Here is a 21,092-nt window from a genome sequence, read left to right as displayed (position 1 = left end):
GGCGTGGATAAAAGTCATTTGAAAAAATGAACGGTCATTCTTAAGCCAAACGAGATATATGCTCTTATCATTTTTCTATTTTTCAGCAAGATGAAAACACCAAACTTGTAGTATATTGCAACAGGTGTCTGTAGGCATGAAACTGACACATATTTTGCTCCTCCTATTTTCTCGCTTTGGTTACTGACTGATGTTCGTGGGCTTTTGAAAACGCATACTCAACCCGTATGCGGTTATCCTGTGTTATGACATAAACAACAACAAGATAACCTCTGAAAACTACAAATGCAATACAAGACCTATAATGTCTTTGCCAACGCTATCGCATCGTATGAAAACTGCTTTATGGTATCAGTGAACGCAAGAGATACGGCTTTCCATTGGTTTCCAATATTAGAATGTGTCATCGGAGGGCTTTAACTAGGATAAAAATTGCTGCAGCGGTATGTTCTGTGAAATATTTATTTGAGAACTGTTAAATTATACATACAATGGCTCATGCTAGTGAGAAAAAGAAGAACTGATGGAATTGGACAACTGGCTTTAAATCCAATATAATGTACTCTTCAAGTGAATTGATCAAGGTTGTTCCTTTTCGTATAATGTCTGGGGTAGGAGATCACGTTACGTTTGCTTCAGGAAGGAACCTTACAGTTCCAGTAGAGTATGCCAAATCTGTGTATGTTGCTTATGGAATCTATGTTCTGCTAATATTTATAATTGGTTTGATGCAGAACTCGTTGACTTTGTATGTTTTTATACAGGACAGTCGACTACACAAGTTTCACAATTACTTTATTGTCGGTTTGGCAGTTTCAGACGTCGGAATGTGCCTCTGTGGACATTGGATGATTATGGTCTCTTCTTTTACGCAAGCATGGCAATTTAGCAGGGCAGGTATTTACATTTTGTTTGTATCTTTTTCTGAAGTATTATGACGTGTGTATTACTTAGATAAAAATATATCACGCGTGTTAAGTAGCATTTGAAAACACATAATGTTAAAATATAAAGTCGTAACATTATACAGTGCTTAAAAAATAGTGTTGAAATGCGATTCTTAAAATACTGCTTTCTTTAAAGCGATGTTAAGGAAATAGAATATGCATTTTCCATAGTTTGCGTCAATTTTTATATGAAGAATAATTACCAAGACACTCACATAATGCATACTCATTGTCTTTTGTTTGTTTATTTGCACATTTTGTTGTATTGCAATATGGTCAAATGGCGGTTCTTAGGCTAAGTGCAGTGCTACTGTACAATTTAAGAAACGAAATTTAATTGTACACTTATTAAACAAAATATATGTAGGTGTCGTATCTAAAAGCATTTCGAAGTGATTAGTTTTAGTGATTTCTTTATTCGGGATTGTTGGGATAAGAGTGAGGTTGTGCACACAAACTGTGACCCCAGTAAAATAACATTTTACTGACCGTTTCGAGGCGGTACCTAACAATTCTTGATAAACATCCCTAGTTTTTTTATATAGTATATAGGTTGAACAGTTAAATGTTTTGTAGGGGTAAACATTCAAATTAACTTGACTGGTTTGACTTGGCATGTTTTCTAACAAAATATAGCAAAGTCAAACACTCATGTTATATATCGCAAGTGTGCCAATCGTTAAATGTAAAATTTTCCTTGGAAAGTCAAAGTATGAAATACAAACTTTTAACTCAATTACCGGAAAGCAATGTGTTTTCGAAACAACAAGATACCTATACATTATAGTTTAATTGAAAAGACCGCATTATGTTTTTCTTAAATTCACTAGATATCTCAGTGAACATTCAACTGGTTTTAAATTAATAAAAAAAGCAACCGAAATTTACGTTAGTTGATTAAACAGGTCCTAATTTCATTAGAGGTTGCAGAGAACAGCAGGCCCCAATTTCTGGAAACATTTTAAGCTTAACAGGTTTAAATAGCTCATTGCAATAAGCTAAATACATATTTACATTCAATTTTGATTAATGAAAAATATTTTCTTGTTATTATCATAAAGATCATTCCTATTTGAAGTCTAAAAAATCTTAAGAAGTATATATAACACAAATAATAAAAATATTGAGCTTAGCTTAACCCTTTTATACAAGACCTTTAAGAAGTTTCAAGAAATTGGGGCCAGACTCCTGTGGTTTAAACAGAAACCGCATCATATATTTGTTTTCATAAAACATTTTATAATTTTACTTAAAGTCTTCGTAAACAACATACTTCTGTGGTTTTATCGATACTAAACCGCATTAGAAATGTTTAGATAACACAGGTCATTATTCCTTTGTCTCGATGAACTGCAATCTCATAAACCTATCTATGCGGTAGCACAAACAATTTTTAATGATGATATTCTGATGTCTTGGAAACGTGCCGTTGTTGTTTGGTGACGTTGTGTGTGTCTTTTTTGCTTTTTGTTAGGTCAGCATAGTGTGCCTTTACACTGGGATTACGTTAACGTGTTGGGCATGGGCTTTTCCATGTATTTACCGATACATTTGTTTCCTTGCATTTTTTTTTATTTTTTCCTTCCCCGACCAATTTAGGGAAAACCCAGAACAGTGTTCCGCTGAACAATATTTTAGAAAACGGTTTGGCCAATGGACTTGTCTATCTATATTCCGATATATTTTTGTTGTTTATATTTATTTGCACTCTAAGGACATTGCCTTTAATTGATTATTTATTTTAACACCTGCGTAATTGTATTCTTTTATATATTGTGCAGGTTGTGTTTACTACGGTTTTGCAACAACGATGTTTGGAATCACTCAGATATCACTGCTAGCCGCCATAGCATTTGACCGCTTCGTAATCATTGTTAAACCAAGAGGATTTGCTTTCTCGAAGAAAAAAGCTATTGCAGCCGTGATAGTATGCTATATTAATGGATGCCTATGGGCTTTATTTCCAGGTATAAATTTGGGATATTCCTAATCGGGATGCGAGCCTTTAGACAACTGTTAATTAAGGCTTGAGTTTTTCTGACCGTAGGTATCAAAACGTAAAGGAATTCTTATATATAAACTGTCAATATTTTTTTTTATTATTGTTGCTGTTCCCTGGTTTTAGACCTTTGCATTCTAAGATTGAAAGTATTTAAAGGCGAGTTCAAATACTTGTTGTTGCATGGCTGGTTACTTAACTTTCTGAAATGGAAATAATAGGATTAAAACGGATTATACCCATTGCAATTTTACCATTAGCCATTTTAATATAACCTTAGATTGGAAAATAAACTGGCTGCGCAACTGTACATTAGTGAACATTCCTTATTTGTGCAAATAATTCATCCAACTGGAGACTAAACAAACGGAGGTGATAGAACTGGAATATCATAAATATCTAATGCATTGCAAAATACCAAGAACAAGATTAACGAAAGGTCACATGCGCCTTAGGACCCCTTACATAAATAAATTACTTAAAGCGGTTTCGCACCATGGAGGTTAAAATGTTAATATTACTAATGTTAACAATCTCCCCCCTTGTCTTTTTTCAATAATGTTCTCTGATAAGTGCTGAGACGCAATTACTACTTCAACAGCGACATTTCCATACAATATAAAGGAAAGGTGAAATAATTTTTACCAAACGATGCATACATTAAAACATACTTTTTAATTCGTTTCCTCTCAAGCAATAATGAAAAAATATTATTAAAATGACTGAGAAACATTTTTGTTGAATACTATCTATACAAACCATTTTAATTACCATTTTAATTATACTATCATAAATTCAACTAGAGATACAAACGTCATATCATATGTCATTTGTTTTAGAAATCATTTTTCTGTCATATATTCATTCTAGTTTTTGTAAGACTTTAACAGAAAAGACGAAAACAGTAGAAAATGTAGAAAAAATATGACAACGGGAAGCCTCTTCATACATATTGCAAAATTAAAAGTTATCATGTACAGCACACGTTTAATAAAATAGATTATAATCATCTCAAGCAATGGTTACAAGGCAAACTACCCACTGAGTAGACTAAAACAAAGAATATGTTTAAAGACGACTTCAAACTACTAATAAATAATCAACATGAATATGCGAAGGAAGGTAAAGCTGTTAACAGTAAACAAGAACTAATGGTTGTAAATATTTATGGGAATGAAGTTCAGAAATTCAAACGTCCATTAATTAGAGCAATGTTAAACGATTAAACTCCCCTCACAGTCATAGAATACGTGCTCTCAGCTCTAGACACGCATTGTTATGTTTGATGTCAACATACTTACGTCGAGCTTCGACTCTTTCCTCAAGTCTTACTTTTAATATTCCGCTGCAAACGAAAATACTCGGTAAAAAAGGTATACGTTTGACTAGCGACCAACATACAATGGAACTTGTAGCTTAAGATATACTAAATACATACACTTATTATCCAAATCAGACGTCGGCTTATTTAGGGCCTGGACACAATTTTAAAGACGTCATTTTTGCGCATACAATTTGGCATTTACGAAAAACTACAGTTAAATTCGATATATTTCTATGCATATTAACGTAAAATAAAGCTTTTGATGATCAATTACGATTTTACCCTGAATCATTTTTTTAAATTAATTTCTTCGTGCCGTTTTGGCAAATATCTATAGTTTTTTAGGCTGATTGATACGACCTAATATTGGTTTCATTTGGAAGGCATTTCGCTTACTTTTAAAAATAGGTGTCCAGAACGGTTTTTATATGAGTTATTATGGTTTTAGTGTGAAATCTTTATTGCTAGTGATATACCTTGTTTGCCATTTGTAGCATTTAACCTTGTCATTGTTTCATAATTTGTTCTCTAACCCTTTCAAATGATACAAAACTAATATGGGATCACAAGCAATCAAATCTAACCTGTTTAGTCACAGGATGCATTAAACTGTGTAGCTCACATTGAAAGATGTTGATAGAGTAAGTACCAGTGTATATATATGAATAACCTAATTCAAATGGCTAAAACAGACACTTTTCACTCTTTTTTGTACTTACAGCCGTAGGTTGGGGTTCCTATCAATTAGAGGGTATAAGAGTTCGATGCGCAATTAACTGGAGAAGTCAGAGGGTGGCAGATGTGTCTTTCACTATGTCTGCACTGATACTAGCTTGGATGGTACCACTCTTCGTGATAGTGTACAGCTATGCAGGGATATTTCTTAAGGTATATTTCCACAACTGAGCTATTGATTTTCTTGTCGGCCGAGGTCATTTGACATAGGTACATGCAAAACAAAATACCGCCTATGTACTTGAAAAGAAAACAAAACAGCTTTTGTTCTTGAATAAAGAATATCGTTGATCTTCATGAAAACAATGAAAAATAGAAATACTGTGTGTGTACTTAAATGAACATAAAATAAAATATTATATTAGTGTTTATGGTTGTGCAAGAAGGCAAGGACTGTTTCATTGTAACGGAAGAATATTGAGAGGGGAATAAAAAAATAAACACCGTCATCGAGTTATTACGCTTGTTTTATTAGGAGGTTAAATAAAAAATGTAATGGTTATCCTGTGAAAATCTTCCCTTATCTCAAAAATATACGTCGTTGAAACTTTTAAGTACTAGACGGTTTGATTCAAAATAATTAGGTTGAGAACAAGAAAACTAATAAGGCAAGCTTTGCAGAAACTATTACCATGTGTAGTTTTGATATTCTAAATTCTGAGGAGTTACATGTTGAGGTTAATAATTGGACTGTAAATAGTATTAGACGACAATTCTCTGAACTTAATCAATAAGGGTATTCTTGTAATTAGTTAAAATATGCCATTGAATACAGGTTTATCTTCAATATCTCTCCCAAATTGGATCATAACGATGTAACTAATCGGACTTAGTGATATAAATAACTAGCCTATACTGAAAATGAAATCAATGATCAATGACCATAGCATTGACGTACGCTGCATACTTAATGTCACACTTTGTCCTAGTATATTATTTAATATTTATCTAACATATTGCAAACGATCTAGTTTTCGTCGGACACCAAAAACATAATTCATATGACCTCAAGAAACCTAGTGACAAACAAAACCCTCAACAACGGACATTCAAACTGCGAACAAAACGCAAAAACTAAAGTTTATGTCTTGCAAACATGGATTCATGACGATTTAATCATCGAAAATAGAAATCAGGAATTCGTGAATTGTTTCATTGTAAACTCATGAAGTTAAAATCGTGAAATCATGGATTCAAGTTGAACTGGTTAATTCATGGATTTACAAACGTGACCTTGTGGCGTTGAAATATCATTTCGGGTCTTTCGTTACGATGCATGTTCAATACTTATCCAATACAATGTTTTCTGCGCAAAAATAGCAAGCAAGCAGCATTTGTCAGTAATGCAAAGCTTCGTCTGCGTAAGCAGTTTCATTATTATACATTACACTCATAACGGAACAAAAAGATATATATAAAGTTAATGTTAACACATAATCAGTGAAGATGTTTGCAGTCTACAATAGTTATCGAAAATTAACATAATTTCCTTAGCTGCATCCCACTTTTTTAAAAGATCATTCTTTTTAAACTGATCACTAATTTGTAATTCATACTGCATTCCATAATTTCGCCGGTCGACGTTTTGATTTTCAAACAGGTATTCTCATGCGAATGATTTTCAGGCGGGTCACAAAACGATAATCTATAATCGGCCCGTGTCGCCAAACTGAAAATCGCCGAGTCATGCATATGATCGCAGAAACCCCAAACAAATGTGTTACTTTATATAGTAACATATGTATTTAATTTAAATATCCAGTTCATTTACTGATCAAACACATGTGCGTAATGTTGTTGTTTTTTCTACATTTCATAAGGAAAGTGTCCATTACATTAAGGTTTAACTTCCCATTTCAGCTTCAAACAGAACAGAAGACGAGATTTCGACAAAGTTTGAAACAACGTTCGTCTCGAGTGAAGCGAGATAGAAAAATGGCTGTAACGGTTCTACTGATGATTGGTAAGGTTTATGCTCCATTTTTCCCATAATCAATTCGTGTTTATCATTCATTTTAATGGTATTTGCTTTCATATATGTATATTGATATGAAGTCTACTTTTTATGTTAGTAATACATGTATCATCATAATGGCGAAAGTCACTGCAATGAATTTATGTGAATATGTAGCAGCAGAGCATTTTCAGTATATTTGACAATTGCTTTTCATCTTTGTTGACGTTTTAAAGTCAAGTTGACGTTCCAATATTTCCTTATCGGTGATGATGAAAAACCCATAAATTGATAATTATATTCAATTTGTATTTGTTATTACATGTACGTTTATCTTTATCAATTTCACTCATTGCAGGTGCTTTCCTAATTAGCTGGACGCCGTATTCGGTTGTGACTTTAATTGTGACATTTGGAAAAGTGGAGTACGTTCCAACAACAGTAAAAAATATTTCCAGCACTAATTGCCAAGACTTCAATTATCTGGAACCCGATTATATATGTCGCGAGACACAGTTTATTTCGAAAAGTGCTGTTAGAACAGGTTCCATGTGTAGGTGTGTTATTCAGCAGGCAACGAAAGACAATAAACACGGCCGCCATGATTTATACTTCAAGAGTTTCAAGTATTATTAATAGTTCTAGTGATAGCAACAAAATACATATTGCAGAGAAGGCGCTTCATGTGGATACAAGCGACGAAACACTCGTATGATGAATGCCACAATATTTTGCCCACTTTTTTGCATCTCTGCCACTTGGAAAACAAATTTGAACATACTGTTAAACAAAGCCTTGTTTGAGACGCCTTATTATTATGTTATTTGAACAAAGTAAAGCAGATTAAGCCCGTCAGAAAATATTCCTGTTCCTTTTTTAAAGGAAAGCCATCCTTCATCAATACCAATAGCGATGCCTCTGGTAATGTTTCATATCTACAATTTGTTTTAAAGATTTCACAGTAAGCTTTATTTTATATAGTTTATTTATCCATATTATGGAAATATTATCATAGTTAAAGTTTGTGCATAACTTTAATATAAAACAAAACTTATCATAATAGTAATTCTGGTTATACTACAAAATGTAATCTATGCAAAAGATATGATGGAAAATCAGTATAAATCAAATTGATGTAAATAAATCAAATGAAATAAAACTTATTTGCATTCTAATTAGTGATGGCTTATCCTGATGCACTAACACATCTCTGCATCAAAATGTTGAACGGGTTACCGTGAAGCCTTAATTCCTCTTTGCACCAATTTACTGATGGTTTACCCTTATGCACGAACACATCATTGCATCTTAACGGTGGATGGCTTACCTTAACATAGGCTCGTGTAAGGTTTGCTAATTCTCAATTGATACATATTGAGCAGTAGCTCATTTTCACTATGAGTAGTGATTAGCTCAAGCAATTTGTTTTTATCATTTTTGACTATCTTTACTTCGAAATCAAGTTTATGTTGATACATTCCATCGTCGTACATGAATTACGAAAGTGTCATTATCTATATACATTTTTTAAATCGTACAAAGCTTGCAAAAGTAAATTTAAAATCACAATCTACATAACACTTGGTAAAATATAATCTTTGTGCCTATTTCGGACAGTTTGCAACCAGACTATTTATATTTGCACTACTTTATTGTCCCCGGAAATAAGCAATGCGAAGAAAGTATTGACTACATTATTGTTGGTAGTGCGTTGGCAATATTCAATATTTCAAACGTAACTGTGTAACACATATGTAACATTTTTGCTTGTCCTTTTTTTCGATGTAGTTATCGAACATTATTCGAGTGAACACACCTAATCAATATGAGTTCATAATGCGTTAAGGTTTTTAGTTTGTATGATAAGTTAAAAACATTCATGTGCTTCTTTAGAATATCCGAGTCATATGTCCGTAGTACTTATTTGACGTAAAACACGTTATATGTACACCATGAACCTTACAGCGACTTATTCAATTAATTAATCCTTGCACGAATACCACGAAAATATTGCAGTAAAAAATCTATCTCAATTTCAATTCATTTTACCACATTACATACAAAGTTATACGTAGTATATTAACTACATTTTTAAGCATTCTCCCATTGCACTTTTGTTTTTAAAAATTTCGGTCATAATTCCAAAAAAACCCAAGCCTATAGCAAACAATGTTCTCGAATATTTGAAAACAATTCAGTGTTGTTTAATAATTACTCCGTTTTAGTTTAGTTTCCACTATTAGAAGACTTTGCAATATTGACAAACTGTTTCTTATCTACACATCCTTTGAGAAATTTGTTTTTAGAAACTGTAAAAGACATTCAAGATTTTTAATCGTATGAAGCTTTCCTGTGGTAATATGAGATGAGATTGGGAGTAGGATTTGACTAAGAATTTCGGTGATGTTGGAGCAAGCTGTGTTTGATTAATTGCATCTTCAATGTCTTTCATTTATTATATTATTGTTTTCAGGGCTCAGTTTATTTGTTAACGAATATTGTTATTTTATCTAATTTCATTCGGTGTTGAGATTGAATTTATTTTATACATGTACCATGAATGAGATATTGTACATTTTGTTATATCCAATGTAAATATGTTTCATGTTTATGAAATTAAATTTGAAATAAAAATATAACTCGAAAATCTTGGTGTTAAATCGGCCCGATTGTCCGACAGACTTAGTTCCCAAACATTAAAAATATAGCCTTATATCCACAGAAGAAGATACACACCACGTTCAAACATAAAAAAGTGCATTAACATATATTATCAATATGAATGTCGAAGTGACATCCTCGGATCTGTCAGCTTAACAAACGTTGGGACGGGACGGAGAAAGGTTATCAAACTAGTTCCTTGGTACAAAACTCACACTTCAAGGTCGAGCAATATTTAAGGTATATACTGATACCTATTTGATAGCTTAGCACAACATGGCTCAATAATACTTGAGATTTATATATATTAAACATATATGGAATGTTAATCATTTTGGCAAATGTTAACATTCATAGGCTTGATACAAGTATGCGTTAAACTTCAATACCTTTTTATCCCAAATCGTATTATTTCCCTTACACTTAATTTGAATTGTTACATAAGACAAGATAATGTGTGCAAAATAATGAATGTATTATGATGACAAAAAAACGTCTTCTTTAGAAATGTATCACGAATGATATTTTGAATTGCTTTTACTTGAAACACACCTTCACATCTTACAGATTCATGGAAATGTAATGCAAAACAACAGTCTACAAACGGTACACACATCAAAATCAAAGGCAATGAAAAGAATTTCCACATGTGAAGCATAGGAACACACACAAGGACATACACAAGAACAAGCACAAAGATAAGGCAGAATAAAACATAAACATTTGTTATTGATTTCACTGCCTAAAACAATAGGGGCGGCAGCTCGGAAGTTATTTTTAGACATAGGCTTTTCTGAATGTCAGGGAATCCGCCCCATTATGGGTAGGAGGTGGACAAATATATGCCAAAATATTAAACCTGATTATACTTTGTTCCGCCAAACAACAGAGAAACATAGACATGAAATTCAAGTCATGCCAGTCAAAAACTTATTGTTTAATCTGCTAGCCTAAATTTCCCTTAATCATTATACGTTACATACTAACTTATTCATTAAGCGAACGTTCTTTGTTAATCTTGATTTTTTTCTAAACAAATAAAGCTAATCACAATTGCCTCAAAGATAGTTTTGTGTAGTGATCTGGAAACCAGCCACTTTATCTATTAATATCTATTTAAATAACCAGTCTAATAGAAGCTTATGTAGGGAATCAGCTAACAGGAAATAGACATACTTTGACCGACGACGACTGAGACCTGACGTACATTAACGTTCTGACTATCACTTTTCATCCATCATCAACCTTCACAAGATTCGACGCTTGAGCTCATCTTTTTTTAGGTATGTTATTTGGATGTTAGTTTATATGCCGAAATCACAATAGTTGCTTATAAAACTAAATACAATCAGAACGAGAATATTACAATAATAAAATATAAGTAATAAATAGTCTGTTTACACACTGGCGTTAATTTTTGTGGACGGGGAGCAAATAATAATGAATACTTAACTGTTTTCGAGAAAACCCTTAAGTGTTATTTCCATTAGGGACAAGATAATTAGTTTTTAGCTAGCGTAAGTAATAAAGTAGTAGATAGTAGTAAAGTGATAAACTAGTGTTTCGCTTTGTAATGAAGTATGCATTAAAATCTTGCGGAAAAAATACACGAGAGACAATACTAACTTTCTCTTTGTCCAAAAACTTGTGTATAATTGTTTTGACCTTTAGTCGGGAAATCGTTTCTATGATGTGTTTCAATACAGTGTTTTAATTTGCGTACGTGTGTTCCGATTAAAACAGATAAAGTGTTCTTTCTTCTCTTTGGTGAGCGCTTTATTCATTTTAACAATATAGGGTAACCCCTGGTGGATCTAAAAAGAGTGTTTTTAATATAAACGCATTAGCCTTCATAACTGGGTTTTTAATAAGTAGCTAAGAGGTCACGACCCCTCGTTAAAAACGCTAAAAAATATTGCTTTTATTTTATCATCAGTTTCTGTACACAACCCATATGTTGTTTTATTTTTGGTTTTGATCAAAAAATCAAATATATGAGTTAAACATATGCATTGAAATTAAAAGAAAACCATCTAACAAGCGTATACTTTATTGCGCTCCTTTTAACATCAAACTTATTCTAATTTCATTGTTGTAAATATATATATATATGCAAGTACATATTTTATCATTGAATTGGTTATTCGAGTAATGTGACCAAATATCATCCAGTCCATCTTTAGAACACACTGAAGAGTGTCAATATCAACAGAGTTTTTCTGTCATTGTATAATGAGCAAAACATCGATAACTGCACAATAACCATGTTTTTATCATTGAAATATAAAGATTTTATGCATCAAGGGTTATAATATCTAAAAAAATTGTGTTCATCTAAATAGTAAAACAGTAAAAAAAATATACGTATGTCCGAACAAAGCTATATTTTGTGTTGACCGGATTTAATTATCAGGTAAGTAAGATACTGACGAGAACATAGTGTTGCTTTAAACTGTTGCAGTATATTCATACTTTAATGAAGAAGCATTAAAAAGAAGTTTATACTTTTTTTTTGCACACGTCCAAGTAGCATTTTAATATTTGAACATTATACATTATCTCTCCGTCCTTGTAATTGTTATTAAAATTTTGTGATTTTATCGTTGAAATGCGATCTACACGAATAGGGTTTAGCTCTCAATTAATTAAAAAAGAAGAGAAAATTGTCCTGAAAATCAGATACAAAAGGAATTCATTGCGAATTAAGACGTGTTGGTGAAGCAGTAAATTAGTTTTACTATGTTAACACGATTTTAAAGTACATTTTTTTTTAAATTTCACAACACTTTCTGTATGTTTTAGTAGGCAATGCATTAACTTATCATGCCTGAATATTTACCTTCGTCGGTTTTTAGTAACACGATTTTTATTGCCATGTGTAGAGAAAGATTATGTTAGCAGTGTAACTCAAGAAAAATATAAACACAAATACGCTGTGTTAGCCTCGAAACACTGCAACGCCTTTACCTGAAATTTAGTTTTGTTATTTGGTTATTTTACAATTTAACTCATTTTGGCTATGTTCATATTCAATCAGCAATACCTTTTGAAACAATGCCATACTAACTTAGAGTCACCGGGCAGCATAGATTGACATTAGCCTAATGAAATGACATGCTTATTTGTAGATTGGATATTTTAGAAGCAGTATGGATATTTTCCCGGTGCAATCTAGGTTATGTTTCTTTTTGTAGCAGAAAATAAATGTCCAATCGTATAATCTAAAGCTGTAAAATAAATTCAGACATTCTTTGCGTAACAGCAGATATTAGCTTCCTGAGAAATCAGTATGTTTGGTAATTGGCGTAATGAATGCTGTCGAAAGAGCTGCTGTTTGGTAAGGTTAAATCCCAACGCTCAGAAAACATATGCTTACACTCGTTATTCCTATATTGAGGAATGAAACAGAATACATACACAGCATGTGGATGTTCATACTAAATCACATAAGTATCAGTGAAATACTATTACATGAAAATGAGTTTATAAAATGATTGTTTAGCAAAAGCAGAACACTGATTTATAGTTCTTTATTTAAGGAGTGCACTGATTTATGAATAAATATGTCAATTATATTTGTATGATGGTATTTTATTTCACAAGTTGTCATGAAATGACAATATATTTGACAGCCAGTGGCAAAACTGCGAAATACATGGAAATATGTTTTATTTCGACCATACACTGAAGTAAACAAATATGCTTTTTATAGTATTTTGTAAATGACAAGTGCTACAAAGAAAGTATTGTTAAAAAAATCCCTATGGTAAGAACATTTAAATGAACGTTTTTGCTAAGAGAGACTCTTTCTTCATTTTGAGCGCGGACATTATGGTCGAGCTTTACCAACGGATTGTTTAATTTTCTTAAGTCAATGGTATATACTTTAATGGAAGACTTTAGCCGGCTATAACAACTAAGTGAGTTCAGTAAACAAGTTACTATTCAAGAATAGGATTTTATGTTTTGAGACTGAAAATGTTTCCAATTAACCTGTACTGACGGCGTTATTTTTATAGGGATACACCAAGAAGCTTATATTAAAATGTGGTATCAGAAACATTTTGAGGACAACTATCTATTTATTGTTCAACGGATTTTGGAAAAAGGTTTTGAGATACCAGGCTTGATAAAAACAACGTTTTGTCAGGTGTTTAGGATTATCCATGCACAGCGGCGGACATTAATAAGGCGATTGAATCATTTTTGGAGATGATGTATGAACCACAAACGATATAAATTTGGGGTTTGGACATGGCTTGGAGTTTATCCATGTAGCACAAAGCACATTGATTCGGTTTTAGGCAGGTTTTTAAAAGGATAATGTAGCACAAAAGGATATCAATTGATATATTCATTTTCTTTTAATTTTGACATGTTTTAAAGATTATACATGCAATACAAAGGATATCAGTTTTAGTCTTGATATGTATGAGAGATGGTACCCGGTTTACAAAAGACATCAATTTGGCCTCAACAGGTTTTGAAGATGAAGCTTTAAAGGCAGAGGATATCATCTTGGTTTTGGCTGGTTTTACAAACGATATATGTTACAGAAAGTACAACAATATGGTTTCTACATGATTTTCAGTTGTTTTTGGAGATGATACATCTCATACAAAGGGTTTACGCAGGCATTGGAGATGATATTTGTTACACAGAGGAAATACATGTGTTCGCATGGGCTTTAGAAATCACATAAGTAAAACGAAAGTCACCAATTCGGAATTTAACTATATTAGGAGGTCATAACACATATGACGCCAATATTGGTTTGGACGGATAATGAAGAACATGTAAACAATTTTTATTGTTTCGAAAGGTTTTTGAGAAACATAGAACGAAATGAACATCAACTATGGTATGAACGGGCTTTAGAGATGCTATATGTAACATAAATTGCACCAATTTGGATTTCTATATGTTTTGAGATAATACACGAGACAAATTAATAAACGGTTGGGCAAGTAAAAGAGATTCTGCATGTCAAACAAAGGACATGATTCAGTGTTTTGACAAGTTTTCGAAAGGTTACATATTACATTTATAATATCACCTTTTGTTTGGACAAGTTGATGAGATGATTCACGTAACACTACTCTGGGTTTGGATGCAAGCACCAATCGCGGTTTGGACAGGTGTCGGGGATGTCTCACACAGACACGTGATTCGTAATTGACATGAACTGCTGCTGAGACAGATTGTTTAAATGATACATGTAACAGATGACATCAATTTTGGTTTTCAAAAGCATTTTAATATTTATCCCAAACGTTAGTACAGAAGGGGGTAAAACATGTCGTAAATCATGCTAGGCGATTGAACATCATTAATATTAAGTTATTATGATACATGGATTTAACATAACTGGTAAATCTCTTTTGATTAATGATACCCGGACAAAATGGGCGCTGTCTTCCTAATTTACATTACATGTTCAATGGTGTTAAGAAAATAATGATTATATCGTTACTAAACAGGACGCAGAATAGAAAGACAATAAACCAAGCAGCCTCAACCATCTAATTTCATTGCGCCTAATTATATTCTTTAACTTGCTGTTTACACAATAAAACAAACGTAGTTTGTACTGATTGTATTTCAGATCATTACTTTAAAAGTCTCAGAAGTCTTTAAAAATTAGAATATAACAAAACATGTTCGGTAGCTACAGCGAGAAAAAAGGACAAGCAAAAATGTAGCATATTTGTTACATAGTTACGCTTTAAATTTTGAATAATGCGAACGCACTACCATCACTTATATAGTCAATACGCATTTACTTTTGTCGCATTGCTTATTTTCGGGGACAGTAAAGTAGTGTAAATGAAAATAGTCTTGATGCAAACTGTCCGAAATAGGCACCAAGATTCTATTTTACCAAGTGTTACGCAGATCGTGATTTTAAAATTACTTTTGCAAGCTTTGTACGATTTAGGAAATATAAATAAATAATGACACTTTCTTAATTCGTGTACGATTAAATGTATCAACATAAACTTGATTTCGAAGTAAAGATATTCAAAAATGATAAAAACAAATTGCTTAAGCTGATCATTACTCTTAGTGAAAATGAACATCTTCTCAATATTTATCAATTTAGAATTGGCAAACCGTACATAAGCCTGTGTTTAATGTACGCCATCCACCGTTAGGATGCAATGATGTGTTTGTGCATTAAGGAATGCCATTCATCATTAGAATGCATTGATGTGCTTCTGCATTAAGTAAAAACATCAGTCATTTTGATGCAAAGAAGAATGAAGGCCTTACGGTAACCCATTGAACATTTTTATGCAAAAATGTGTAAGTGCATCTAGATAAGCCATACATCATTAGAATGCAAATTAGTTTTATTTCATTTGATCTATTAACATCAATTTGATTTGCACCGATTAACCATAATATATTTGCATGGATAGATTTTGAAGTATAACCAGAATTACTATTATGATATGTTTTGTTATATATTAAAGTTATACACAGACATTTACTATGATTATATAGTCATTTAATGGATAAATAACCTACAAGAAATAAAGCTCACTTTGAAAATTTTAAAAAAGTGTAGAAGCATGGTTATTTGTATTGATGAAGGATGGCTTCCCTTAAAAAAAAAACAGGGAAATGTTCTATATACAAGACGGGCTTTATCTGCTTTGCTTTTTTCAAATTACATAATAAATAGGCATCTCAAACAAGGCTTTTGTTTAACAGTAAGTTCAAATTTGTTTTTTGTGGGGCAATCATCATACGAACGTTTCGTTGCTTGTATCCACATGAAGCGCCTTCTCTGCAATATGTATTTTGTTGCTATCACTCGAACTATTAATAATACTTGAAACTCTTGAAGTTTAAATCTTGGCGGCCGTATCTTTTGTCCTCCGTTCCCTTGCTACATATATTATGGGGTTCCAAATAATTGGAGTATTGGCAATTAGTGCTGGAAATATCGTTACTGTTGTCGGAACATACTCCACTTTTCCAAATGCCACAATTAAAGTCACAACCGAATACGGCGTCCAGCTAATTAGGAAGGCACCTACAATAAATGCAATTGTCAAGAAGTAAACGTTCTTGTAATGCTTACTACATATTGAATATAATAATCATTGTATGGGTGTTTATCACCACCGTAAAGGAAATCTTGGAACGTCAACTTGGCAACTACTTAACTACACGAGGAATAGTAAATCCTGAGCATGAGGCTCAGGAGTCCCTTGAGACCCAAGTACTTCTCACGAAAATACGCCATCAAGGAGGAAAAGCAATTGTCAAATATACTGAAAATGCTCCGCTTCCATATGTGTACATAAAATTGCAGTAACTTGTCATTATGATGATACATGTAACATAAAAAGTACATAAAACTACATTACAAACATGTATTTGTATAAATAAAATGAGTAATAAACAGTTAAAGCATATGTTACTATAAAAAGCATTTGTACAAGGTTTTTTTGCGAATATATGCATGAGTCGACGATTTGCAGTTTTGCGACCTGGGCCGATTATAGATTATCGTTTTGCGGTCTGCCTTGGAATCGTTCGCACGTGAATTCAATTTCTGTTTCAAAATCACAGCGTCTAAATTATGGAATGCAGTATTAACTCCACAATTTGAGTTTATTGATCTGTTTAAACGGAGTAATTATTAAATATGTAAAGGGGTGCAGTTCAGGAACGTATCTTAGTTATCGATAATCCTTGTTTACTGCAGATATCTTTAGTGAATGTGTATTTTTATTTCATATTCAAACATTTGTTTTCCTTTCGTATTGTAATGCATGATGATAGAATTGCTCACAAAGACAAAGCTTTGCAAGAGTGACAAACTCTATTTGTTTACGACCCTTGTTTTGCAGGGGAAAACATTTTATTGCACAAGTATCGTAACATGCATCGTAACGAAACACCCGCGATAATATTTCAACGCCACTAGCTGACGTTTATTTTGCTTTTTATTCGCAGTTTGAATGTCCCTTGCTGAGGGTTTGGTCTTGTCACTCTGTGTCATGAGGACATATGGATTATGTATATGTCGCGAAAAATGGATCATGTTTCTAATGTAAGATAATTATTTAATAAAAAATAGGACAGTCAGTAATATTAGGTATGCAACGTAAGCCAATGTTATTGTCATAACATAACATAGCATAAAGTTTATTCTGATGTAAGCATGTACAGCTTATTATCAATCACACATTTTTTTCAAATATACATGTATGTAAATGGTATGCAGTCAAACAATAACATAGATAATGATAGAAACACAGAAAACAAAATAATAAGTAACTTGACATGAGAGTGTATAATGCAAAATATAACATGTCACACAGAAATGTTGATAGCAGAGTTTCTTACTTTATTTGCCTTTATCAGATAAGTTGCTATTTTGTGTAGTAAGTGCTGTTTCGTTGTATTCAGCATGTTTACAAATTTGAACATATTCGGTCTTCTCCGATAATATAAAGGAATATATTTTTCACGAATTTCCCTATATGTTGGGCATATAAGACAAAACGAAATTCATCTTCAATGTCATTATTTCCACAAATATTGCACTTCCGATCACTTCTTGCAATGTTCGTATATCGTCCTTGTTCTACGAATAGTTTATGTGAAGACAATCTAAGTTTACAAAGCTCTTGTCGATGTTTAACATTATCTATAACTAACAAATATCGAGACATATTAAAGTTTGGTTTTAGTGCACTAAACAGTGACAATGCAGGCGACGCTTAAACTCCTTCTCGCCATTGCCTTATGTAGAGGTCCTTTAATCTGAGCTTAAATTGTTCGATGAAAAGGAGCACATTGACCACAGAGTCTCTGACTGTCCACACATCACTAAATCCAGTCAATTGTAACATCTCCTTAACATTTCTCACCCAATTATTTTTGCCTTGATCACATCTAAGTAACAACGTGTTATACATAGTGTACATTATATGGTTTGAGGTGTAACAATTCATAAGTTTAAACCAATATTTAACAATTTTGACTTTCCTGATAACAAATAAAGGGAAACGTCCCGTTTCACCGTAATAAACTAGGTTATTTGTGCTCATTTTCACATTAAGTGTCTTTTTTAAGAATTTACGATGCAGTCTCTCTAGGCTATCGGCTGTAGAAAATCCCCACAATTCTGAGCAATAATTAAGTATCGAGGAAACATAAGAATCAAATAAATCAAATGTGATATTAATTGGTAAATATAAGTCGATTGTCATATTCAGTAGTGACATAATTGATTTCAATGCCCTATTCGCAATATTATCGATACCTTTACGAAAGGACCCCCCAGAGCTCATAACAAACCCTAAGTAGTTGTAATTGTCCACTACTTCTATGTTTTCACCGTTATACGTAAATATATCACTTCGTCGTATCTGGCCAGCCTTGCGGAAAACCATAACTTTGGTTTTGTTGATATTAACTTTAAGCTTCCATTGTTCACAATATCGATGTAACATGTCAATATGACTTTGTAATCCTTTGGCCGTTTCGCTTAATAAAACACAGTCGTCGGCAAACATTATCAAGAATATTGACAGCTGGTCTAGCGTTAATCCTGAGTTCATATTATCGTGTAACATTGTCTCAATGTCATTCACGAATAGGTTAAACAATATCGGCGAAGTGATCTCCCCTTGAAATAAGCCGATGCCATTCTCGAAAAAGTCTGATAGCCTGTTCGTATGTTTAACACATGACTTAACATCATTATACATTGATCTAAGAATTTTTAGTATCTTCCCATCTATCCCTTCTTTAATTAGTTTAAACCATAGCCCACTTCTGTAGATCCGGTCAAAACACTTGGAATAGTCGACGAAAGCAGCGTAGACCTTTTTCTTTTCATCTAGATACATTTGGACGAGGTTATGAAGTACAAAGATCGCGTCAGTAGTGCTGTGGTTAGCTTTAAAACCAACTTGTGCGTCCGTTAGCTTCTCATATTTCAATGCCAAGCCTTTAAGCCTGTTGTTTAAAACATTTGTAAACAGCTTTCCGAAACAGCTAATTAGTGTCACGCCTCTATAGTTATTCACATCATCTGAGGGTGGTTTCTTAAGTACTGGCACAATAATTCCCATTGACCATACACTTGGAAATGTTCCAGAGCCAAGTATCGTATTAAACAATATCTGCAGCGGTCGTGTTAGGTGTTCGGCTTATTCAATAAAATATTCGTTTAAGACATTGTCTATACCGGTCGATTTATTCCGTTTTAAGTGTTTGATGCCGTTACTAATTTCACGTTCTGTAAATTGTGAGTCTAGTTTACTATATATAGTCTCATAAGTGTCTTGTTGCTCGTCAAATGTTTGCAGGAATGCTTCAATACCCTAGTTGTTTTCAGCATCTGAATTGTCAGAAAGCTGTCGGAAATGCTCGAAAAAGGTTTCTAGAGAAATGTTTGGATTTGTTTCAGATTTTATCTTCTTAAATTTCTTCCAGAAAACTCGTGGTTGGGAATGCCTTAGGTCGTGCATTTGTCGGCCCTTATATATCTGATAATTGCGCTTAGTGCGTCGAACACAATATTTATAGTCCTTTCTACACTGTTTCATATTGGTAAAATTCGCGTTATTTCTTGTACAGTTAAATTGTTCAATGGCTTCCTTATACCTGTACAATTTGAATTTACATTCGTCGTTAAACCAAGATTTTCGCTCCTTGTAATCGCTGTCAAGAAAAGTCCGTTTATTCGAGCGTACTTTCTTTTTAAAATATTTATCTGCGCTTGAAACAATATACTCTGTAAAATATGACACTGATTGTTCAATGCCGCCCGCTGTATTGCCATTACTTTGAAGAGTTTCAATCAATGAATTTAATTCCGACGATATATCATTAACAAAACTTAATTTATCAGAATCGTTCCATTTGCAAATTTCAATGTCCTCATTTCTAATGCTCTCGATTGTCGTACCAGTTCTAAGTTGCAGAGATATAGGAGCATGGTTTGAAAATTCATTGTACGAATGAACTTTAAAGTCATTAATATATTTCAAGTTGCTATATCTTGTTAATGCATAGTCAACAACACTTTCACCATTGTGCGTATAACAGGTGTATTGTCCATTGTCCTCTTTATAACCCGTTCGACCATTCAGTATACATATATTTGTAGATTTACAGATATCAATTAAATATTCACCGAATCTATTAGTTCCATAATCCCGTGATAGACGTCGCGGTGGTTCATCATTTAATGTCTGTGATCCGTTCATGTTCAATAAAGTCAACTTTTTGGCCTATTCTGCAATTCAAATCCCCGATCAAGAGTGTCCTTCCGCGCTGAGTGAAAAGGTTCAAATCGTCTTCAATCTTGCCAAAAATGTCCATATTATACAACGTATGCGCTGGTGAATTTTCAGGGGGGATATATGACACTGCTATGTACCAGTCCTCATCATTTCCGAAAAAAATGTCCATCTAATTTTATCCAAACAATACAGTCAA

The 21,092-nt window shown here is 33.0% G+C and overlaps 1 protein-coding gene across 1 annotated transcript in view; it reads right to left on the bottom strand.

Moving 5' to 3' along the window:
- LOC128241134 (parapinopsin-like) overlaps positions 1 to 19,495 on the bottom strand; it is a 77,658-nt gene extending 58,163 nt beyond the window's left edge. Inside the window, exon 1 of the mRNA XM_052958107.1 lies at positions 19,420 to 19,495. Within this exon, the coding sequence (XP_052814067.1) occupies positions 19,420 to 19,495 (76 nt within the window). The remainder of the gene's footprint in view (positions 1 to 19,419) is intronic.
- Positions 19,496 to 21,092: the final 1,597 nt, after the last annotated feature.

Source organism: Mya arenaria, chromosome 7, assembly GCF_026914265.1.
Source record: "Mya arenaria isolate MELC-2E11 chromosome 7, ASM2691426v1".
Classification (NCBI taxonomy): domain Eukaryota; kingdom Metazoa; phylum Mollusca; class Bivalvia; order Myida; family Myidae; genus Mya; species Mya arenaria.
The sequence above is the reverse complement of the archived record's forward strand: the minus strand, read 5'-3'. Positions and strand labels throughout refer to the sequence as shown.